This window comes from Bubalus bubalis, chromosome 8 (genome assembly GCF_019923935.1).
Source record: "Bubalus bubalis isolate 160015118507 breed Murrah chromosome 8, NDDB_SH_1, whole genome shotgun sequence".
Taxonomy (NCBI): Eukaryota; Metazoa; Chordata; class Mammalia; order Artiodactyla; family Bovidae; genus Bubalus; species Bubalus bubalis.
In genome coordinates, this window is record NC_059164.1 from 85,377,129 (window position 1) to 85,399,305 (window position 22,177).

The 22,177-nt window shown below is 38.9% G+C and overlaps 1 protein-coding gene across 2 annotated transcripts in view; it reads right to left on the reverse strand.

Annotated features, from left to right (window-relative positions):
* Positions 1-22,177, reverse strand: part of FAM3C (FAM3 metabolism regulating signaling molecule C) — a 54,065-nt gene that overhangs the window by 15,831 nt on the left and 16,057 nt on the right. For both annotated transcript variants that reach the window (XM_006049638.3, XM_025291411.2), the window contains exons 3-5: positions 17,611-17,715; positions 6,327-6,356; positions 5,581-5,704 (exon numbers count right to left, since the gene is read on the reverse strand). In XM_006049638.3, coding sequence (XP_006049700.1) covers positions 5,581-5,704; positions 6,327-6,356; positions 17,611-17,715 — 259 coding nt within the window. The remainder of the gene's footprint in view (positions 1-5,580; positions 5,705-6,326; positions 6,357-17,610; positions 17,716-22,177) is intronic.

A 22,177-nucleotide genomic window follows, 5' to 3' on the forward strand; every position in this document is an offset into this window, starting at 1 on the left:
TATAAGTTAAATAAGCAGGGTGACAATATACAGCTTTATTGTACATCTTTTCCAATTTTGAACCAGTCAGTTGTTCCATGTCCGGTTCTAACTGCTGCTTCTTGACCTGCATACAGCTTTCTCAGGAGTCAGGTAAGGTGGTCTGGTACTCCATCTCTTGAAGAATTTTCCAGTTTGTTGTGATCCACACATTCAAAGGCTTTAGAATAGTCAATGAAGCAGAAGTAGGTGTTTTTCTGGAAATCCCTTGGTTTCTCCATGACCCAATGAATGTAGGCAATTTGATCTCTGGTTCCTCTGCCTTTCCTAAACCCAGCTTGTACATCTGCAAGTTCTTGGTACACAAACTGCTAAAGCCTAGCTTGAAGGATTTTGAGCATTACTTTGCTAGCATGTGAAATAAGCACAATTGTACAATAGTTTGAACAGTCACTGCATTGTCCTTCTTCGGGATTGTAATGAAAACTGACCTTTTCCAGTCCTGTGGCCATTGCCGAGTTTTCCAAATTTGCTCAAACATTGAGTGTAGCACATTAACAGCATCATCTTTTAGAATTTTAAATAGCTCAGCTGGAATTTCGTCACCTCCATTAGCTTTCTTTGTAGTAATGCTTCCTAAGGCTCACTTGACTTCATACTCCAGGATGTGTGAGTGACCATACCATCATGCTTATCCAGGTCATTAAGACCTTTCTTGTAAACCTCTTCTTTGTATTCTTGCCACCTCTTCTTAATCTCTTCTGTTTCTGTTAGGTCCTTTGTTTCTGTCCTTTATTGTGCTCATCCTTGCATGAAATATTCCCTTGGTATTTCCAATTTTATTGAAGAGATCTCTAGTCCTAACTATACACAGACACTGTACTCATTGCCAATTTCCATTCTGATACTGTACTATAATTTTGTAAGATCTAACCATGGGGAAAATGGGTAAAGAGCACATGGGATCTCTCTGTACTATCTTTGCAACTGCCTGCAATTTCTGTAATTTTTTCAAAACTGAAAAGTAAAAGAAAAACTCTACTCCAAGATCTACTGAAAAAGGAAAAGCATAAAATTTTGACTTGTAAAATTTTGGCTTCCCTGGTGGCTCAGATGGTAAAGAATCTGCCTGTAATGCAGAGTTCTATCCCCGGGTCAGGAAGATTCCCTGGAGAAGGAAATGGCAGCCCACTCCAGTATTCTTGCCTGGAGAATTCCATGAACAGAGGACCCTGGAAGGCTACAGTCCATGGGGACGCAGAGTTGGACACGACTTAGTAGCATTTGACTATCTACTCATACTCGTGAATCTGCCTTCAAAATTTCACTTGTTCTGCAAAACTGAAAAAGTGAAAGTCAAAGTCAAAGTTGCTCAGTCATGTCCAACTCTTTGTGACCCCAAGGACTATAGAGTCCGTGGAACTCTCCAGGCCAGAATACTGGAGTGGGTAGCCTTTCCTTTCTCCAGGGGATCTTCCCAACCCAGGGATCAAACCCAGGTCTCCCACATTGCAGGTGGATTCCTTACCAGCTGAGCCACAAGGGAATCCGAAGAATACTGGAGTGGGTAGCCTATCCCTTCTCTAGATCTTCCTGACCCAGGAATAGTTAAATAAAACATAGATCTTTTCTATATGTGTGCAAAACCAGGTTTTAAAGGTGGTCTGTAAGAAGTACCAAACAAGACTGCTGCATAAAACAGGGAAGCTTCGAAGTACATCTGTTCTATTCCTTTTGCAAATGTGTTATAGCCATCACTAATGTGAAGAAGCCACAGCGATGATTAATCAACCATTAGAGTTATAATTAAGCATCACGGTGTCTTCTCCAGGAGAGATCATTTGCAGTGAGCGGCAGCAGCTGTGTATATCAGAGAGCGAAGAAAGCCAACAAAGCTACATGGTGACACGGGCTTCCCACAAGAGGGCAGTAGCTTATCAAGTTTTAAAAACCAAACTTCAATCAGGGGGAACCTATAGCCAGCAAAGGACAAATCAGTAAAGATCTTAAATGTATACAGGTTAGTCACCCAGTACTAACACAAGCTGAAATCTTTTTTCTCTTTCATGAATATGAAGGTCCCCCCCACCACTCCACACCTGCAGGCAAATAGTTAAAGAAAATGATTAAATACTCTATAGACAGATTCTACACCTTCGAATACAGTTCTGTTTCAAATACCTACAACATGTTCCAGCTATTATGCCTTAAAATGATTTGTTTAGAGAAGGGTTTAACAAACTACAGCCCATGGGTCAAATCTAGCCAGCTGGCTGGCTGGCTGTTTTGTTTTCCCACTCATGAGCTTAGAATGGTTCTTATATTTTTATACAGTTACATTTAAAATGATTATGTAAGTACCTACATCATATCCTTGGTTTTATCTTTTGGTCCTCCCAGCCAAAAATCCTATCTTGCTCGCCAATGTGGAAAAAAAAAATATCCCTCAAAATAGTCCACCACATAACTTGTGTACCAAACATTAAGATTATAATAAAAGATGAAGTATTATTTCCAATATCTAAAAAAATTATCCCCAATTCTCTAAAAAAAAAAAAAAGCTATAATTCATGTATCATGTGACACCTCATATTTATACCTGGGATTTTCTAAATATTTCTAACTAATGAGAAGTTTGAAATCCATCTAATCTCCATAATATATCTTGACGGCATCTACTTGTCCTTTAAACCATGACCATGACCCTATTTTAATCTTTGTTTGCATTGGGGTTTCTAAATCTTAGTCTACGATGATATTATAGGTTTGATAATTCATGAGGAAGGGCTGTCCTGTGCACTGTAGGAAATTTAAGAGCATCCTCGGTCTCTACAAGCAGCACCTCCATAACTTTGATGCCCCAAAATGTCCACAGACCTTGACAAGTTTCCCCTAGGGAGAAAACTGCCCCCACTGAGAAGCACTGATCTGGACTAGTAGTCTGCAAAATGAGTTTGTGTATACTTACAGCATGTGTAGGAAAATATTAAAATTTCTACTTATGTATTCTTAGGATCCACTTACATATTTCAGTGAGCACACATGCAAACAAGTCTCTTGCTAACTGTGTGTGGCAGAGGGGGAATCGAAAGGCTGTGCCAGCACCTGGGAAAGGCCCTCCAATTGCTCTGTCTACTCTTACTTCTCTCATCATGTTATCCAGCAGTCAGATCATTTTCTTCAATATAAACGAAGTGAAGACATGCCAGAGTTTGAAAACCTTCAACAACCTCTGAACACTCTCTGAAAAAGATCTCATCTCCTTTTCTGCACGGCCTATAAGTTCCAACGACCTGGCCGTTATCCACTTCTCTCCAGCTCTTTCCCACGTTGGGCCTTCAAGCTTGCTCTTTAGAATGGTCTTCCCCTGGCGGTCTTCCTTCTTATCCTTTAATTCTCAGACTAAATATCACTGTTTTAGAGAAACATTCCTTGACCCACTCAGTCTAAAGTTGGACACCTTTATCTCATCTCACTGCCCCCATCAGTATCTATCACACCCCGCTGCTCTGGGCAGGGTGTGCCACAATTTCTAACTATTTCTTTGCATTTACTTCTTAAATATCCTTCTCCCTACCAGACTGTGTGTTCCATGAGAGCAGGAACTGTGCTCAGTAAATACCTGTTGAATAAAAAGTGGATGGAATGAATGATGCTAAGAAAATTCAGACTTCTTTAAAATTTTTATGGAAAAATCAATACAGAATTAGAACATACTGGAAAGAAAGCACTAGACTGAATTGTCCCTACCGGTTCTCTACTAGGGATCCCTGGTCAATAGTTCAGTCCCCTGTTTCAAGGACTAGATTTCAGGGCCGGGGGCATAACTATAAAATCCCATCAATTATTCACTCTCTCACAGGAATGGCAGAATAATTCCTGAAAAGTGGATGGACAGGTGGCCTGTCTCAGTTTTATGGTTAAACAAACTGAAATATAAATTCTACATGACATGCCCACTATGCTAGAACCAAATTCTCTGGCTCTGAGTCAATACTTTTTTTTTTTTTTTACCAGACTCCACTGCTTAATACACTTCTCTCTTCTTTTTAACTTATAATCTGTGAATAGACAACCTGTTATTATTTACTAGTTTAATCTCTTCTTTGAATTAAAACTTACATGCTTCAAGGGGGCAGAGATAATATGAAGATAGCCTGTCATGAATGGGCTGGGCATTCTAAGAGAACTTCCTACTTATTATTCAGGATCAAATATCTCCAAACAAGGTGAAAAGAGGGAATGGAACATTCTAAGGTAATGGGAAGGATGTTACTTAATGCAAAATCTACAAACTTCGAAAAGCCAAATGCTTTCAATTCAGTAAAGCAAGACTATTATGAGACATCAGAGGACGACTGATGAACAATGGATTATCATCAGCATGAGGATAAAGGAAATGAGCAGGGACCTTAGGATCACCTGGCTCAAGCTTTTAATTTTACAGTAAAAGTTTTATTCTAAGAGGCTAAATCCTACACACAGCTAACTGAAAAGAGGGGTGAGAATAAAAATGTTAGCGCTTCTATATTAAAAAGAAAAGACAAAAAGCTGGGAAAAACTGCCTCATTTCCTCCTATCTATAAAATTACCTCACTCTTTACTCTATATAATTAAATGGCACATATATTATTTTATGTAAAGCCTATCATATATCTAATTTTTCAGACAAGACCTGATTAGAAGCAACCAACAAAAAGCAGGGTTTGTGACTTCAGAGCCAGGAACTTAGAAATGATAATTAGAATAATTAGAAAATATGGTACACACTGCCCAGAACATGTGTGATGGCAAGGGCGTGATGAACATTGATGGGGGTGAGTGAAGTGAGGTGGAGGTGTCCAACTTTAGACTGAGTGGGTCAAAGAACATTTTTCTAATCCAGGAACTTCACGACAAGTGACACAGAAGTAGGAGACTAAAAAAGCCGAAAAGGTATACTTTGCAGAGCATCTCAATAAAGGAAACCATTCAGTTTAGTGGCAAGCAGTTCTGGGCCATGACAGACTTGAGGTTATTACTGGGCTACTTCACACTTCAGCAGGCAGCATTCAAACATTTAAAATGAGAAATGTTGGTTTGTAAGATAAAGCATTCATTATCTAGGGCAGTCTAGTTGACAAAAATAATCCTACTTGGACTTTCTGCAGTGATGGAAATGCTTTCTACCTGTGCTGTTACATTGGGTAGGCACAAGCTGCATGTAGCTATTAGCACTTGAAATATGGTTGGTATGACCAAGGAAGTGAACTTTAATTTTAATTAATTTAAATGAATTAACTTTTCCCCTATTACTTAGGAATCAAAATGAAATAGCCATCTGTTTCTATGACTATCAGATGGGATTTAGAAAATTCTTTCAGAGGAAAACTCTCATCTATACATGAAGCTGGATAAATGCTACGTTCTTATCACACTCATACAAAATTTAAGAACTTTAAGACTCCTTAAATGAATGGGGAAAACTGCACGATGGAAATAGAAATCACTTTTCTTTAGTAAAGGCATGCCCAATACATTTTCAAAAGATCCAATAAACTCAGATTCAATTTGCTAAAATTTAATAGTGCACCTTATACTTCCAAATTGATAAGCACTTACACATTGTCCTCTAGGCAGATTTTGGGTCCCACCACATTGGCTGCTCCACTTGCCATTTTAAAAGCAAAATGCTTCTCAGGGCAAGCTTTTGAGATTCCACATTTATATCTGGGAGGTTTTGTAGCTTTGGAGAGAAAAAAAAAATTTTTTTTTTTCCAAAGAAAAAAATGTCAACAGATTCTGTTTAGTTTGCTTCATATCTCAAACCACAAAGGGCATTATGCAAACACCAAGATATATATATATATATATACACACATATATATATATATTTCAAACTACATGCTAGTTTTTTTTTTTTCCTGAGAGTTTCAAAGAGCCTCAAAACACACACACACACACACACACACACACACACACAGAATCTCCTAGGAAACAAACTAAAAATGAATACAAATGGAACAAGTAACATGATCTTCACTGAGGGCAAATATAATTTATCTAGTTATTTTTAAGGTTTATTTTACAAAGCCAGGATGTGGGAGGTTTGGGATTGTTACTCTTCATTTCCACTCCACATATGCCTGATGCATCACTGAATATCTGCTCACAAACTAAGTCTAGCTAGGAATTCTCCTTTTACGTACTTTCTATACTTAAAATACTGAAGTTAAAAAACATTAATGGAACAAAATATCCATTATAAACAAACACCCAAAATATTGAGCTATCCAATCAAATAGTTTCCTTATAACTTAAGAGAAAAAGAATAAACTATATGTAAAATATTGAGAGGAAATACTTACAACGTACAACCGCATCCAATGCTGACCTTGCTAAGGAAAAAAAAGTTATTTTTGTTAGAAAGAATAAGGCTATTGGCAAGTATCACTTTTTAACATGTATAGAGGTAATAGGTCTATTAAATGTGTTTGAATTATTACTTAGCATATAATAAATAAAACATGAATATTACTTTAGAGGAAAAGTGAGAAAGTAACTTTAGGCTACCTAATTTACTACAAACAATCATGAGGAATTACGGGGGCATTATTTTATTACTGATAGAGCATTTTGCTTTTACCTTTACATTTTTTTTTTAGTTTTAGTTATTATAAATGTAAATCCCAATCATATTACTAGCTATAATCACCACACTGTACAAAAGCTGGGCTGGATGAAGTATAAGCTGGAATTAAGATTGCCGGGAGAAATATCAATAACCTCAGATATGCAGATGACACCACGCTTACGGCAGCAAGCAATGAAGAACTAAAGAGCCTCTTGAGGAAAGTGAAAGAGGAGAGTGAAATAGCTTAAAACTCAATATTCAGAAAACTAAGATCATGGCATCAGGTCCTATCACATCATGGCAAATAGATGGGGAAACAATGGAAACAGTGACAAACTTTATTCAGGGGCCTTCAAAATCACTGCAGATGGTGACTGCAGCCATGAAATTAAAAGATGCTTGCTCCTTGGAAGAAAACCTATGACCAACCTAGGCAGCATGTTAAAAAGTAGAGACATTACTTTGCCAACAAAGATCCGTCTAGTCAAAGCTATGGTTTTTCCAGTAGTCATGTATGGATGATTTGTGAGATTCCCTGGTGGCTCAGACAGTAAAGCATCTGCCTGAAGTGCAGGAGACCTGGGTTTCGATCCCTAGGTTGAGAAGATCCTCTGGAGAAGGAAATGGCAACCCACTCCAGTACTCTTGCCTGAAAAATTCCATGGACTGAGGAGCCTGGTGGGCTACAGTCCATAGGGTAGCAAAGAGTCGGACATGACTGAGAGACTCCACTTTCACTTTCATGTATGGATGTGAGAGTTGGACTATAAAGAAAGCCGAGCATCAAAGAATTGATGCTTTTGAACTATGGTGTTGGAGAAGACTCTTGAGAGTCCCTTGGACTGCAAGGAGATCCAACCAGTCAATCCTAAAGGAAATCAGTCCTGAATATTCATTGGAAGGACTGATGCTGAAGCTGAAACTCTAGTCCGGTAGCCACCTGATGTGAAGAACCGACTCATTGGAAAAGACCCTGATGCTGGGAAAGATTAAAGGCCGGAGGAGAAGGGGATGACAGAGAATGAGATGGTTGGATGGCATCACGGATGTGATGGCCATGAGTCTGAGTGAGCTCTGGGAGTTGGTGATGGACAGGGAGGCCTGGGGTGCTGCAGTTGCAAAGAGTGGGACACAACCGAGCGACTGAACTAAACTGAACTAAACTGTACATTCAATTCCCAAACTTAATAATCTTATAACTGGGAGTTTGTATCCTTTGAGCAACATCTCTTCATGACTTCCACCCTCTCCCAATTCTTGGTAATCACCATTTCACCTCTGTTTCTCTGAGTTTATCTTTTTTCCACATGTGAGTGATATCATACAGTATTTCAAAGTTCCCTTTATATGGCCTTATTAAAAATTGTTGCTGCTGTATGGTGTTATATACATATGCATATCAAGTCCTGGATAATATACATGAATCTATCTCAGAGGTTAGGCTGAGAGATTTGGTGGGAAAAACACAAGAGGGCCAGTGAGGGTAGGAAGGTTTAATTTCCCTAAAATCACAATGTACTAGGTGTAATTAGAAAAAAAAAAAAAAAAAAAAAAAGGTCATTACTAAGAGGGTTTTTTAAAAAAAAAATCATTTATCAGTTAAAGGAAGCCAGAATTTCCTGATCAATCTTAACCTGAATGCAGTAGATCTTAACCTAGAAATCTACACTTAGAGCTTCTTAAAAGCACTAACATTTGATCCTAGCCCATGCTATGTGTGTTTAGTTGCTTTAGTCGTGTTTGACCCTTTGAGACCCTATGGACTAGGGTCCTCCAGGCTCCTCTGTCCATGGGATTCTCCAGGCAAGAATACTGAAGCAGGTTGCCGTGACCTCCTCCAGGGGGTCTTCCTGACCCAGCGGTTGAACCAGTCTCTTGCATTGGCAGGTAGGTTCTTTACCATTAGATCCACCTGAGAATACAATACAGCTAATCAACAGTATTGTGGATAGCCATTTCCGGATTTGGCTAATAAGCATGTAGTGTCATAAATGCTTGCCAGCTGTTTGACTATAAATAGACAGTTTTTAGTTCTGTACTGTTTCGGTAACTGTGAATTTCCTGTAAAACCAGTACTGAAAGAGAGAACAGAAAAGAATGCTAAGACTTAAAATAATATATGAATGTTTAAAAACAGGAAGATGACTAAGTAACTGAAGGTCATCAACTCTACAGAATACTCAGAATACTATGTACCACTGAAGTAATAAAGGCAATGCAGTCACATGGGAAAAGTTTAATGCATGGAATAAAGCAAAAAATAAACTTTATCTGTGAGTACTAAGAACATGCATGGATAAGGACAAAGACTTGAAGGAAATAAAAAATGATCAATTAGTAAATGAAGGTGCTGGGCTCATTCTTTCACTTTCCTTAATTATATCATAAAAGGGAAAGATAAATTCTAGATACCATCTGGTCCAAAGCTCTCACTTTTGTAAATAAGAAAATGAAAATCAGAGAGTAACTAGCAACCCGTGATTAACAGCATGTAGACTGCTGGTGCTGCTGCTGCTAAGTTGCTTGTCGTGTCCGACTCTGTGCAACCCATAGACGGCAGCCCACCAGGCTCCCCCGTCCATGGGATTCTCCAGGCAAGAACACTGGAGTGGGTTGCCATTTCCTTCTCCAATGCATGAAAGTGAAAAGTGAAAGTGAAGTCACTTAGTTGTGTCCGACTCTTCGCGACCCCATGGACTGCAGCCTACCAGGCTCCTCCGTCCATGGGATTTTCTAGGCAAGAATACTGGAGTGGGGTGCCATCGCCTTCTCCGAGCATGTAGACTAGAAAGTCTCAATTTCACTTAGACCTAAACAAACATACACTATCAGGCTCAGGTGTTAGAACACTGTTCAAATCAGGAATGCTTGTATACCTTACTTATGACAGGAAGATACGTGGAAGACAGTGGGATCAGAACATGGGTAATATAACAGCTCATTCACATACATGGGGCACTCTATCAAGTACTTTATCATGTACTGTTGATTTGTTCATCACCTTGGGGCTTCCCTGGTGGCTAAAATATAAAGAATCTGCCTGTAGTTCAGGAGACCTGGGATTCGATCCCTGGTTGGGAAGATCCCCTGGAGGAGGGAATGCAACGCACTCCAGTATTCTTGCCTGGAGAATTCCACGGACAGAGAAGCCAGGGGTTGCAAAGAGTTGGACGTGACTGAGCAACTAACACTAACACCTCTGTTTTAAAGAGAAAGAAACTGACATTAGATAGGTTCACCGATTGGATTTGTCCTATCCATAATCAGTCATTGATAAGAATCAGTTTTCAAAGCCATATCTCATTCGAGCAGGCAAACTCATATTGCATTCCCCTCGAAATGGGACAGTCTGAGGTCTAGTTATCACAGGTACAAAAACCACTGGTCCTTTGAGAAGCTGGAAGCCAGGATAGGGAGCTTTCAGGACCATTCTTCTGACTGCAGAATGGAGAATAGACTGCAGAGGGTTCAAGACTTGAGATGAGTCCACAAGCACCGGGACGCTGCTTAAGTAATCCAGGTAAAAAACAGGTAGCAGCTGAAACAAAGGTAGTGACTGTGGGTTTGAAAGTAGTCGACGGGCTCAGAACAACTAAGGCGGCAACACTGATGAGACTGTGGAACAGATCTGAAGGAGGCATGAAGTAAAAGAAGGAATCAAGTTTACTTCTCAGACATCCACCTTTAGAAGCATTCCTTCATCCATTCACATGAGCCAAAGAAAAAAACCACTATCTCTCACTCATGATGTTTGTTATCTAGCGAGGAGATAGGATGTTGGATGGCTGCTGAGTTCCCTGTGGACCTGTTCATTTTAAGATACTTTGAGATGACCTGGGTGGAAGTCTAAAAGCCGGCTATAAATGAGACCAGGGATGAAGATATAAACTGGAAAACTGGCAAATGATGAGGTCATGCAAAGAGAGGATTTAAAATGAGGAGAGGGCTGATGAGAGAAATCTTAGAGATATCAATAACCTACTAACATTCAAAGGAAGAGTGTGGCTGATGAAAAGGAGGTAGAAGGAAAATCACAGATGAGCCTCTAAAATGATCAAACTGGTTTGACTGGGAAACTTGAGAGAGATTAATAAATAAATAATAATGTCATTCAATTTAAAAACTTTACTGGGACACAATCTGGGGTAAATGTTTCTTAATCATCAGACTTTTGAGCAAATTACTTTCATTTAATTTGTGTAAGAGTAAGGGGAGAAGATGCTCAAAGGAGGGGAAAAAAAAGCCTTTGTGAACATCTTTTCAGATTAAAACTAATTTTATCCAATATGTATAAGCAAAAGTCCTCTATCTGGCCTGCAGTTCTGAGAATTTTTAACACCTGGAGGGTAAACAGGTAACATTTCATAAATCAAACAGGATGGTTATAGAGTATGGGCACAGCATACAAACACAAAAATACCTCCTTTTCTGCAAACTTAATTCCTCAAACTACCTTGATGGCTTTAATTCTTAATGTCTTTCAATATATACAGTTCTTCACTTCAAGGAAACAACAAACATTTCTGACTTGTTTTTTTCAGTGAATGTCTTTCAATGAGTCAGGCTAAAGAAATCTAATATAATTATTTTGTACTTTAGTTTTTAATAATAGCTCAAGTGATTTACATATATATTATTTCAATGGTTTAAATTTAAAAGGTAAAAATAAATTAATAGAATAGTAAGGACTGAAGGCAACAATATATGTAAAAATAATTTGGACTACTTTCAGCAAGTTTTTGTTAAGTATCCATGTTGAAAACTAATCCTGTATTAAGCCACAATCATAAATAAGACTGGTAGACTGTACCCACATTGATGTCCTGGTGTGATACTGTATGGAATTTAAGATGTTACCAATGGGAAACTGAGTAAAGGGTATATAGAATCTCTCCATGTTATTTCTTACAAATGCACATGAATCTATAATTATCTTAAAAAGTTTTGTTAAAGATTGCTTAAAAAAATCACAATTTATATTTGTACATTCAACTAATTTTAGGGAAAATTTTCATTTGTCTTTTCTAGAAATGTTTGTCTTATTTTTCTAAAACAGTACTATATAATCAACTCAAATGTAAATTTACATAAACTATCAAGTAAGTTATTAAATCAATAAATTGAAAAATGGGAAAAATTCACCACCCAAAGAACTACAGTTAACCTCATGAGGCCCTCAAAATACTGATTATAGAAACAATCTTAATGCCAAGCTAAATTTAAGTTAGATGCTCAACAAATGACAAATACAACCATATCTCCATTTTTACTCAATTATTCTGAAATGAGAATTAAAAATAACCACACAAATTAAATTTTCACCAGTTCAATAGATTGGAATCCAATAAGGTTGTGTAGATGGATACAGAGTACAACTTCAATTATGACATCAAAATAAACCAGCTGCCCAAAGAATGCCTAAACTAAATAGCTAAAACACATACAATAAAAACTTGCAGGTTCCTAACACTAGGAGAAATGAAAATTAATACAGACAACTGCCTTAGTTAAAGTAGCTCAGTGTTTGTTCACAGCTGATGATCAGGGGCTTGTCAACTAACACAGCCTTAAACAAATCCTACTTTGAAAACACTCTTTCTCTACACAAAAGTCCTAATCTTCAATTATCTACATTCATTTTCCATTCAATCAGCATGTACTATCTATAGCATCTGGTGCTAGATGCCGGGTGAGTCAGCAAGACATTACTGCTCCCAACATTTGTTCTCCAGTAAGGAAAGCCAAATACATGATAAAGAATAAAAGAAAAGAAATTCTATAATTTATGGCAGAATAAAATCAGGGCAAATTGAGATATAAGTACTAAGCAGTAGAACTGACAGTTTACAAAAAGGAGCAACAATCAAACAGGGAAAGAGGGAGACTCAAACACCATTTCTCCCAAAAAGGAGCACTCGTGCAGTTTTGAAAAACGAGAACAATTAACAGATGATGGGGAGAGAGAAAGAAAGATGTGTAGGTAAAGAATCAGCAGAGTCAAAGCTATGGTTTTTCCAATTGTCATGTATGGATATGAGAGGCGGACCATAAGGAAGGCTGAGTACCTAAGAATTGATGCTTTCGAACTGGAGTGCTGGAGAAGACTCTTGAGAGTCGTAAGGAGAGTCAATCCTAAAGGAAGTCAATCCTAACTATTCATTGGAAGGACTGACTGAAGCTCCAATACTTTGGGCACCTGATGCAAAGAGCTGACTCATTGGAAAAGACCCTGATGCTGGAAAAGATTGAAGGCAAAAGAAGAAAGGGATGGCAGAAGTTGAGAGGATTAGATAGCATCACCGACTCAATGGACATGAATTTGAGCAAATTCTTAAACAACAGAATGATCTCTGTTCATTTTCAAGGCAAACCATTCAATATAACAGTAATCCAAGTCTATGCCCCGACCAGCAATGCTGAAGAAGCTGAACAGTTCTACGAAGACCAACAAGACCTTTTAGAACTAACACCCAAAAAAGATGTCCTTTTCATTATAGGGAACTGGAATGCAAAAGTAGGAAGTCAAGAAACACCTGGAGCAACAGGTAAATTTGGCCTTGGAGTACAGAATGAAGCAGGGCAAATGCTAGTAGAGTTTTTTCAAGAGAATGCACTGGTCATAGCAAACACCCTCTTCCAACAACACAAGAGAAGACTACACATGGACATGACCAGATGGTCAACACCAAAATCAGACTGATTATATTCTTTGCAGCCAAAGATGGAGAAGCTCTATACAGTCAGCAAAAACAAGACTGGGAGCTGACTGTGGCTCAGATCATGAACTCCATATTGCCAAATTCAGACTTAAAGAAAGTGGGGAAAACCACTAGACCATTCAGGTATGACCTAAATCAAATCCCTTATGATTAAACAGTGGAAGTGAGAAATAGATTTAAGGGATTAGATCTGATAGACAGAGTGCCTGTTGAACTACGGATGGAGGTTCATGGCATTGTACAGGAGACAGGGATCAAGACCATCCCCAAGAAAAAGAAATGCAAAAAAGCAAAATGGCTGTCTGGGGAGGCCTTACAAATAGCTATGAGAAGAAGAGAAGTGAAAAGCAAAGGAGAAAAAGTAAGATATACCCATTTGAATGCAGAGTTCCAAAGAATAGCAAGAGGAGATACGAAAGCCTTCCTCAGTGATCAATGCAAAGAAATAGAGGAAAACAACAGAATGGGAAAGACTAGAGATCTCTTCAAGAAAATTAGAGATACCAAGGGAACATTACAGGCAAAGACGGGCTCAATAAAGAACAGAAATGGTATGGACGTAACAGAAGCAGAAGATATTAAGAAGAGGTGGCAAGAACACATTGAAGAACTGTACAAAAAAAATCTTCACGACCCACATAATCACGATGGTGTGATCACTGACCTAGATCCAGACATCCTGGAATGTGAAGTAAAGTGGGCCTTAGGAAGCATCACTATGAACAAAGCTAGTGGAGGTGATGGATTCCAGTTGAGCTATTTCAAATCCTAAAAGACGATGCTGTGAAAGTGCTGTACTCAATATGCCAGCAAATTTGGAAAACTCAGCAGTGGCCACAGGACTGGAAAAGGTCAGTTTTCATTCCAATCCCAAAGAAAGGCAATGCCAAAGAATGCTCAAACTACCACACAATTGCACTCATCTCACATGCTACTAAAGTAATGCTCAAAATTCTCCAAGCCAGGCTTCAGCAATATGTGAACTGTGAACTTTCAGATGTAAAAGCTGGTTTTAGAAAAGGCAGAGGAACCAGAGATCAAATCGCCAACATCTGCTGGATCATGGAAAAAGCAAGAGAGTTCCAGAAAAACATCTATTTCCACTTTATTGACTATGCCAAAGCCTTTGTCTGTGTGGATCACAATAAACTGTGGAAAATTCTGAAAGAGATGGGAATACTAGACCACCTGACCTGCCTCTTGAGAAACCTATATGCAGGTCAGGAAGCAACAATTAGAACTGGACATGGTACAACAGACTGGTACCAAACAGGAAAAGGAGTATGTCAAGGCTGTATATGTCACCCTGCTTATTTTAACTTATAAGCAGAGTACATCATGAGAAACTCTGAGCTGGATGAAGCACAAGCTGGAATCAAGATTGCTGGCAGAAATATCAATAACCTCAGATATGCAGATGACACCATCCTTATGGCAGAAAGTGAAGAAGAACTAAAGAGCCTCTTGATGAAAGTGAAAGAGGAGAGTGAAAATGTTGGCTTACAGCTCAACATTCAGAAAACGAAGATCATGGCATCTGGTCCCATCACTTCATGGCAAATAGACGGGGAAACAGTAGGAACAGTGGCTGACTTTATTTTTTGGGGGCTCCAAAATCTCTGCAGATGGTGACTGCAGCCATGAAATTAAAAGATGCTTACTCCTTGGAAGGAAAGTTATGACCAACATAGACAGCATATTAAAAAGCAGAAACATTACTTTGTCAACAAAGGTCCATCTAGTCAAGGCTATGGTTTATGGTTTTTCCAGTAGTCATGTATGGATGTGAGAGTTGGACTATAAAGAAAGCTCAGTGCCAAAGAATTGATGCTTTTGAACTGTGGTGTTGGAGAAGACTCTTGAGAGTCCCTTCGACTGCAAGGAGATCCAACCAGTCTATCCTAAAGGAGATCAGTTCTGGGTGTTCACTGGAAGGTCTGATGCTGAAGGTGAAACTCCAATACTTTGGCCACCTGATGCAAAGAACTGACTCACTGGAAAAGACCCTGATGCTGGGAAAGATTGAGGTCGGGAGGAGCAGGGGACGACAGACGATGCGATGGTTGGATGGCATCACCGACTCAATGGACATGAGTTTGGGTAAATTCCGGGAGTTGGTAATGGACAGGGAGGCCTCGTGTGCTGCGGTTCATGGGGTGGCAAAGAGTCGGACATGACTGAGCAACTGAAGTGAACTGAACTAAGAGATAATGGAGGACAGAGCAGCTTTGCAGGCTACAGTCCATGGTGTTGCAAAGAGCTGGACATGACCTCGAGACTGAACAACAAGGAATCAGCAGGAACAAAGGCTGAGGGTCTGTGTCTATAGATCACATGCACATGGACAGAGCAAGTGGGTGAGGGGAAGTACAGGTCAGGAAGGTAAGAGCAGGCTGGGACTGAGTGCTATCCTGGTAGGGAGTTTAGATTTTACTCTGCAGTAGCTGGAAATACTGAAAGTTCAAGAGTTTTGAGAGAATCCCTCTGGCAGTGTTGACACAGGCAGATATCAAAGATGAGAAATAGACACAGGATCATCTCTGAGATGCCCAAATAAACCATCCAAACTAGAGACAATGATCCAAACCAGAGAAACACTGTGACCTCACCCAATCTCTTCTCTCTGAAAACTGGATTTTTTCCCAAAATAATTTTTCATTTGTACCTTTTCTGTCTGTTCAATCTCTTCCCGTTGATTTGTAATTCACTGACTTTTTGCCTAAGGACTACAGACAAGCCAAAGCCTCTCCCTTACATCAAAAAGGAAAAAAAATCTTCAACTTCTTTCAGCTTTGAGCTAGGATCCCATAACCATCTTCCTTTACCATAACCTTTCTTAGAAGAACGAGCTACAACACACTGCTTCCACAGCAACACTGAACAAGTCCTAAATGCCTTCCCTGTTTTCGCCCCACCCTTCAATTGAAACCAGCTGTGCTCTCAAAGGAACCAGGCTGGCCCTCTGCAGCAACAGGACACAGCCCAGAAGTCAAGACATGTCTCACTACACTTGCAACAACTATTCTATGCTTGAGCCTGGATACCTCATTTCAAGTTGTGTGCCAAAAAATAGACGGTTAGGAGGAAAACAACCAGCACATTAAGAAGAATGGTTCAAAGGGAGGATTTCATAAATTGATAAGATAAAACCTTAGACAAAGATGGCCTGGTGGAGAACAACCACAGCTTAACTATGTGAGAGATCCAACAGGTAGAAGTAAGACCAATGGACTAAAATTACTTGGGAGTATAAAAGGTAGAATTCAGTGCAATATAAGGAAGCACTTTTAAGTAGTCATTGTAAGAAAAGTCACCTGAAAATGTATAAAAATAAATACGTACAGAAATTAAGGACTATGTGTCAGAACTGTCTAAAGCCCAATACCAGTAAATGGTCTCTGGATAGGAAATCAGCCATCACCTGGGAGCTTGAAATGCAGACTCTCAGGCCCCAATCAGACATTGAACCAGAACCTGCATTTATCAAGATTCCCTAGAGATTCCTCTGACATAAAAAAATTAGAGAAACAGTGGTTTAAGGAGTCTTGAAACTAGATATGAGAGGGAGTTTATTAGGTCTTGGGGATCCCTTCCAAATACTAACTTATGGAAAGCAAAACTCAGGAACTATTCCAGAGATCCATAGGCTGTTTCATCTGATCTCTGCCTACTAGGTCAAAACACTGTTTCTATGTTTCACAGTCTGACCTTTCATTAGTAATTTTTTAATACTTTAAACAGTGCCCAGCCAAAGCGTATTCAAATATTTCAAATGTTAACTTATTTTATCAACTTAAAATATTTTGTTTAAAACAAAGTAAGTTTTAAGTAATGGCAGCTTTTAGTGGGACATTTACAACACAGCATCAAAGAAATTGGTAAAAAGAAAAATTCTGCAGAAAGAAAATGAGGGTAGGAAAAGCAAGATGGATGTCTATGTCTATTTAAAATGTTTTATCATGACTCCTAATCACTTGCTAATTGAGGGTTAGTGTGATATCTTCTAGAATGTGCATTTAAAATGCCATGATTAATATCCCTAGGCACACATAAAATAGGCCCCATTAAATACATTCAAAATGTTGAATACAGGATTCATGCTTTATATCGAATTAATTGTAAGATTTTCTATTGTGTATTTTAGAATATTCTAATGAATTGCACTTACCAATATAATTACATTTTCTTTTCTAGACAGACTAAACAGTAGAGTGACTCAATGTTGATAACTCATAAAAATTTAAAGACAATCTCATCACAAATGAAATTCAAGAAAGGGTGAAAAAAATAAAAACTTACCAAATAGATTTCCTAAACTTGCATCCATTTTTATTTCGAATACTTGAGAAATAACATAGAATGTCAGTAAAAATACTGCCACAGCGACCACCAACTTTGCAGCACCTATATAGAGGGCAGAAACAATTGAACATGAACTTATGAGCCCACAGAACTTTGTATTATGCATTACCATGGAAAAGTATAAGTGAATATTAAAACTCCTAAGACTATTAAATATCTAATAATATTTATTTTTGGATTTTAATTTTACTTGAGTTACAACAAAAAGTATACCAATGGTCAATTTGATTGACTTTGCTAATCAAGGAAGTATGAGATTGGCTAGCAACCTAGACACAGGACTGTTTTAAGTCATCTGCTTAGTTCTCACATGTAAAAAAAAAAAAAAAAAAAATGACCCACTATCAACTTCTGACTGACTACACAAAAGTATCATGACTAATGGAATACCAACACCAAGTTTGTGAGATGACTCACTTCCAGTCGTTTTCAATTATAAAGGGCAGTGCTAGATACAGAAGACACAGAAACACTGACCCTTCTGGAGACACTAAGGCGACGGACAGGATGTCCACTCAGCAAGGAGTTCTCAAGTGAATGGTAATGAGTTTACTGTCCTCTGCAACCCACATATCTTGTGGAGCACACAAGTACTCCTGGTATGGGGAACAATAATATCTCCCCTTGTACTTAACACTGAAGTTTAAGACATGTCTTCCGCACTCCTGCAGGACTTAATTCAGCACCTACTTCATTTGCTTCATAAAATGGTTACATGGTAAGCTCTGTGAACACTCTTAGCCTTCCATACCTATCTTTAACCATTTCTGAGTGCCTTACAAATAGCACTGCTACTAACTAATTAACTGCTTAATATGAATCATCACTTGTTTTTCTCCTCCAGAGCTAAGCAAATCTTGGAAAGTGAAAGTATGAGAAAGAAACAGAAACGAAAATGACCGGAAAGGAACAGCATCTTCTTACTCTTAGAATTTCAGAGACATCTCATTAGTTTATTCAGAAACAATACTAATATTTTTATGTATAATCTCCATTCCCCTCTCAGGTTACTAAAAATTTCATTTACACTGATGTGAAGGATCAACAGTCGTCTCACTATCCTTGAGGAAACAAAGTCCCCAAGTGAGGCAAGTGTCCAAGATTACAGCTCTCTTAGCATCAGCACAAGAATAGGAGCCTGGGGATCCTGACACAGCCCAGTGCTTTGTCACTAATAGCAAAGCACCACATTCTTCAGAGAAACTATCCAAACTCAACTTGATGGGTAAGGAAGAGGAAAAAAGAGCTGTGTTCATCCTAATTTTATAAACCTGAAATGACTGGGAACGCATCCTTACAGGGGAGGGAAGTGAATGAACTGATGGTAATCAGAAGGGCTTATGATGCTCTATAAACATAGAAATGAGATAGCAAGGAGGAAGCCTAACTACTAATCAGTTCCCATCCCTGACTCCTGCGCTGTACCTTCTCCTGCTCCCAAAACTGCCTCCTGTTTTCAAGACTGATTACGGGTCATCTATGTGAGGAAATAAAATTCCACTGGGTTTGAACTCTTCCTCACAGGCTCTAGCAGAGTGCCTTGAACATTCTCTCAACATATGTCATACTCTCAATATATGTTTGCTAAACAGATGAATGATTAACAGGTGGCATGTTTCTTCTTGATCATTTAAGACCAAGGGCTGGAAGATTATATGTCACATGACAGTCTAAACATCTCATTTTCTAAGCATCAGGGGCATGTGCAAATAATCTTTCCCTATTCCTTAAAGTAGATATATGAAAACTTGGCTGTTCATAATTGGAATATTAGAATGATTAAAACACCAAGTTCATAATATATGAACATTCTAGACTAAATTCCATACCAAACTAAACATAAGCCTATGTTAAACAAACTATCTACATTATATTTATAAATATATACATATATATAATATATACACACACACCATTTACTGAGTGTCTATTACAGAGCTAAATGCTTTATAAGCACAGTATCATTTGCACAGCCTTTCAAGATACTATTTTCATTTTACAAATAAGGAAACCAAGGTGAAAAATCTAGATCCCTTACCTACTAAGGTCACATAACTAGTTAGCGACAGAACTTAATTTTAAATCAAGACCTACTCAATTATAAGAAACCATACCTAACAGAAACAGAAGATATTAAGAAGAGGTGGCAAGAATACACAGAAGAACTGTACAAAAAAGATCTTCATGACCAAGATAATCACGATGGTGTGATCACTCACCTAGAGCCAGACATCCTGGAATGTGAAGTCAAGTGGGCCTTAGAAAGCCTCACTACAAACAAAGCTAGTGGAGGTGATGGAATTCCAGTTGAGCTATTTCAAATCCTGAAAGATGATGCTGTGAAAGTGCTGCACTCAATATGCCAGCAAATTTGGAAAACTCAGCAGTGGCCACAGGACTAGAAATGGTCAATTTTCATTCCAATCCCAAAGAAAGGCAATGCCAAAGAATGTTCAAACTACCACACAATTGCACTCACCTCACACGCTACTAAAGTAATGCTCAAAATTCTCCAAGCCAGGCTTCAGCAATATGTGAACTGTGAACTTCCAGATGTAAAAGCTGGTTTTAGAAAAGGCAGAGGAACCAGAGATCAAATCGCCAACATCTGCTGGATCATGGAAAAAGCAAGAGAGTTCCAGAAAAACATCTATTTCTGCTTTATTGACTACACCAAAGCCTTTGACTGTGTGGATCACAATAAACTGTGGAACATTCTTCAAGAGATGGGAATACCAGACCACCTGACCTGCCTCTTGAGAAACCTATATGCAGGTCAGGAAGCAACAGTTAGAACTGGACATGGAACAACAGACTGGTTCCAAATAGGAAAAGGAGTACATCAAGGCTGTATACTGTCACCCTGCTTATTTAACTTCTATGCAGAGTACATCATGAGAAACACTGGGCTGGAAGAAGCACAAGCTGGAATCAAGACTGCCGGGAGAAATATCAATAACCTCAGATGTGCGGATGACACCACCCTTATGGCAGAAAGTGAAGAGGAAAGAAAAAGCCTCTTGATGAAAGTGAAAGAGGAGAGTGAAAAAGTTGGCTTAAAGCTCAACATTCAGAAAACTAAAATCATGGCATCTGGTCCCATCACTTCATGGGAAATAGATGGGGAAACAGTGGAAACAGTGTCAGACTTTATTTTTGGGGGCTCCAAAATCACCGCAGATGGTGACTGCAGCCATGAAATTAAAAGACACTTACTCCTTGGAAGGAAAGTTATGACCAACCTAGATAGCATATTCAAAAGCAGAGACATTACTTTGCCAACAAAGGTCTGTCTAGTCAAGGCTATGATTTTTCCAGTGGTCATGTATGGATATGGACTGTGAAGAAAGTTGAGCGATGAAGAATTGAGGCTTTTGAACTGTTGTGTTGGAGAAGACTCTTGAGAGTCCCTTGGACTGCAAGAAGATCCAACCAGTCCATTCTGAAGGAGATCAGCCCTGGGTGTTCTTTCGAAGGAATGATGCTAAAACTGAAACTCCAGTACTTTGGCCACCTCATGCGAAGAGTTGACTCACTGGAAAAGACTCTGATGCTGGGAGGGATTGGGGGCAGGAGGAGAAGGGGACGACAGAGGATGGCATCACTGACTCGATGGACGTGAGTCTGAGTGAACTTCGGGAGTTGGTGATGGAGAGGGAGGCCTGGCGTGCTGTGATTCGTGGGGTTGCAGAGTTGGACGCGACTGAGCGACTGAACTGAACTGAACTGATTAAAGAACTAGGAGAAAACAAAAGCTCTAAGAGACAAAGAAGTTGGAGGTGGAGAAACTAACTGGTAAGAGAATAAGCAAAAGATCCCTGAGAGGCAGGCAGGCGAATACCAGCAGCACCTCCATGATGATAGTTATGGACCTTCTATGGCAGAAGGGCTCCTCCAGAGCTGTCAACATCCACCTCTGGACTTGGAAGGGCCTACCCACAGCACACCACAGTTCCCACTCCACCCACAAGAATCCCTCTTCCTTTCAGCCATGGATTGCTCTAGTCCAAGAGCAACCTAGAAAAACTTGAAATATTTACTAAGGTCTCACTGTAAGAATAATGGCTATAAGGATATTTCAAAGCAACCAGGGTCTTTTTTTTTTAATTAGAAGAGATTAATTAGTCTAAAAGCAATAAACTAATAAGCTAATCTTCCTATTCCTTCATTAACAGTAGTCCCTTTGAGACCAATACTAGGAAGCATGCCAAACATAAAATCAGCATTCAGTGAATAATTATGCATCAATTAACCTTGGTATTATTTGTCAGAATCAGAGAAATGGACTAGATGACAAATCTAATTTCAACTAGAATGAACACAGAATTATATGAGAAAGAGAAACTTGCTTTATTCTGGGCTTAAGTAATATACTTTTAGACCTATACTCTTAGAGATGTTCCTGTAAGAATATTTTGTTTACTGATGAGATGATAGTCAAAAGAAAGACTATCTTGATTTTGAGAAATGACAAGGTCTCTCCTAGGATGGACACACTCTACTT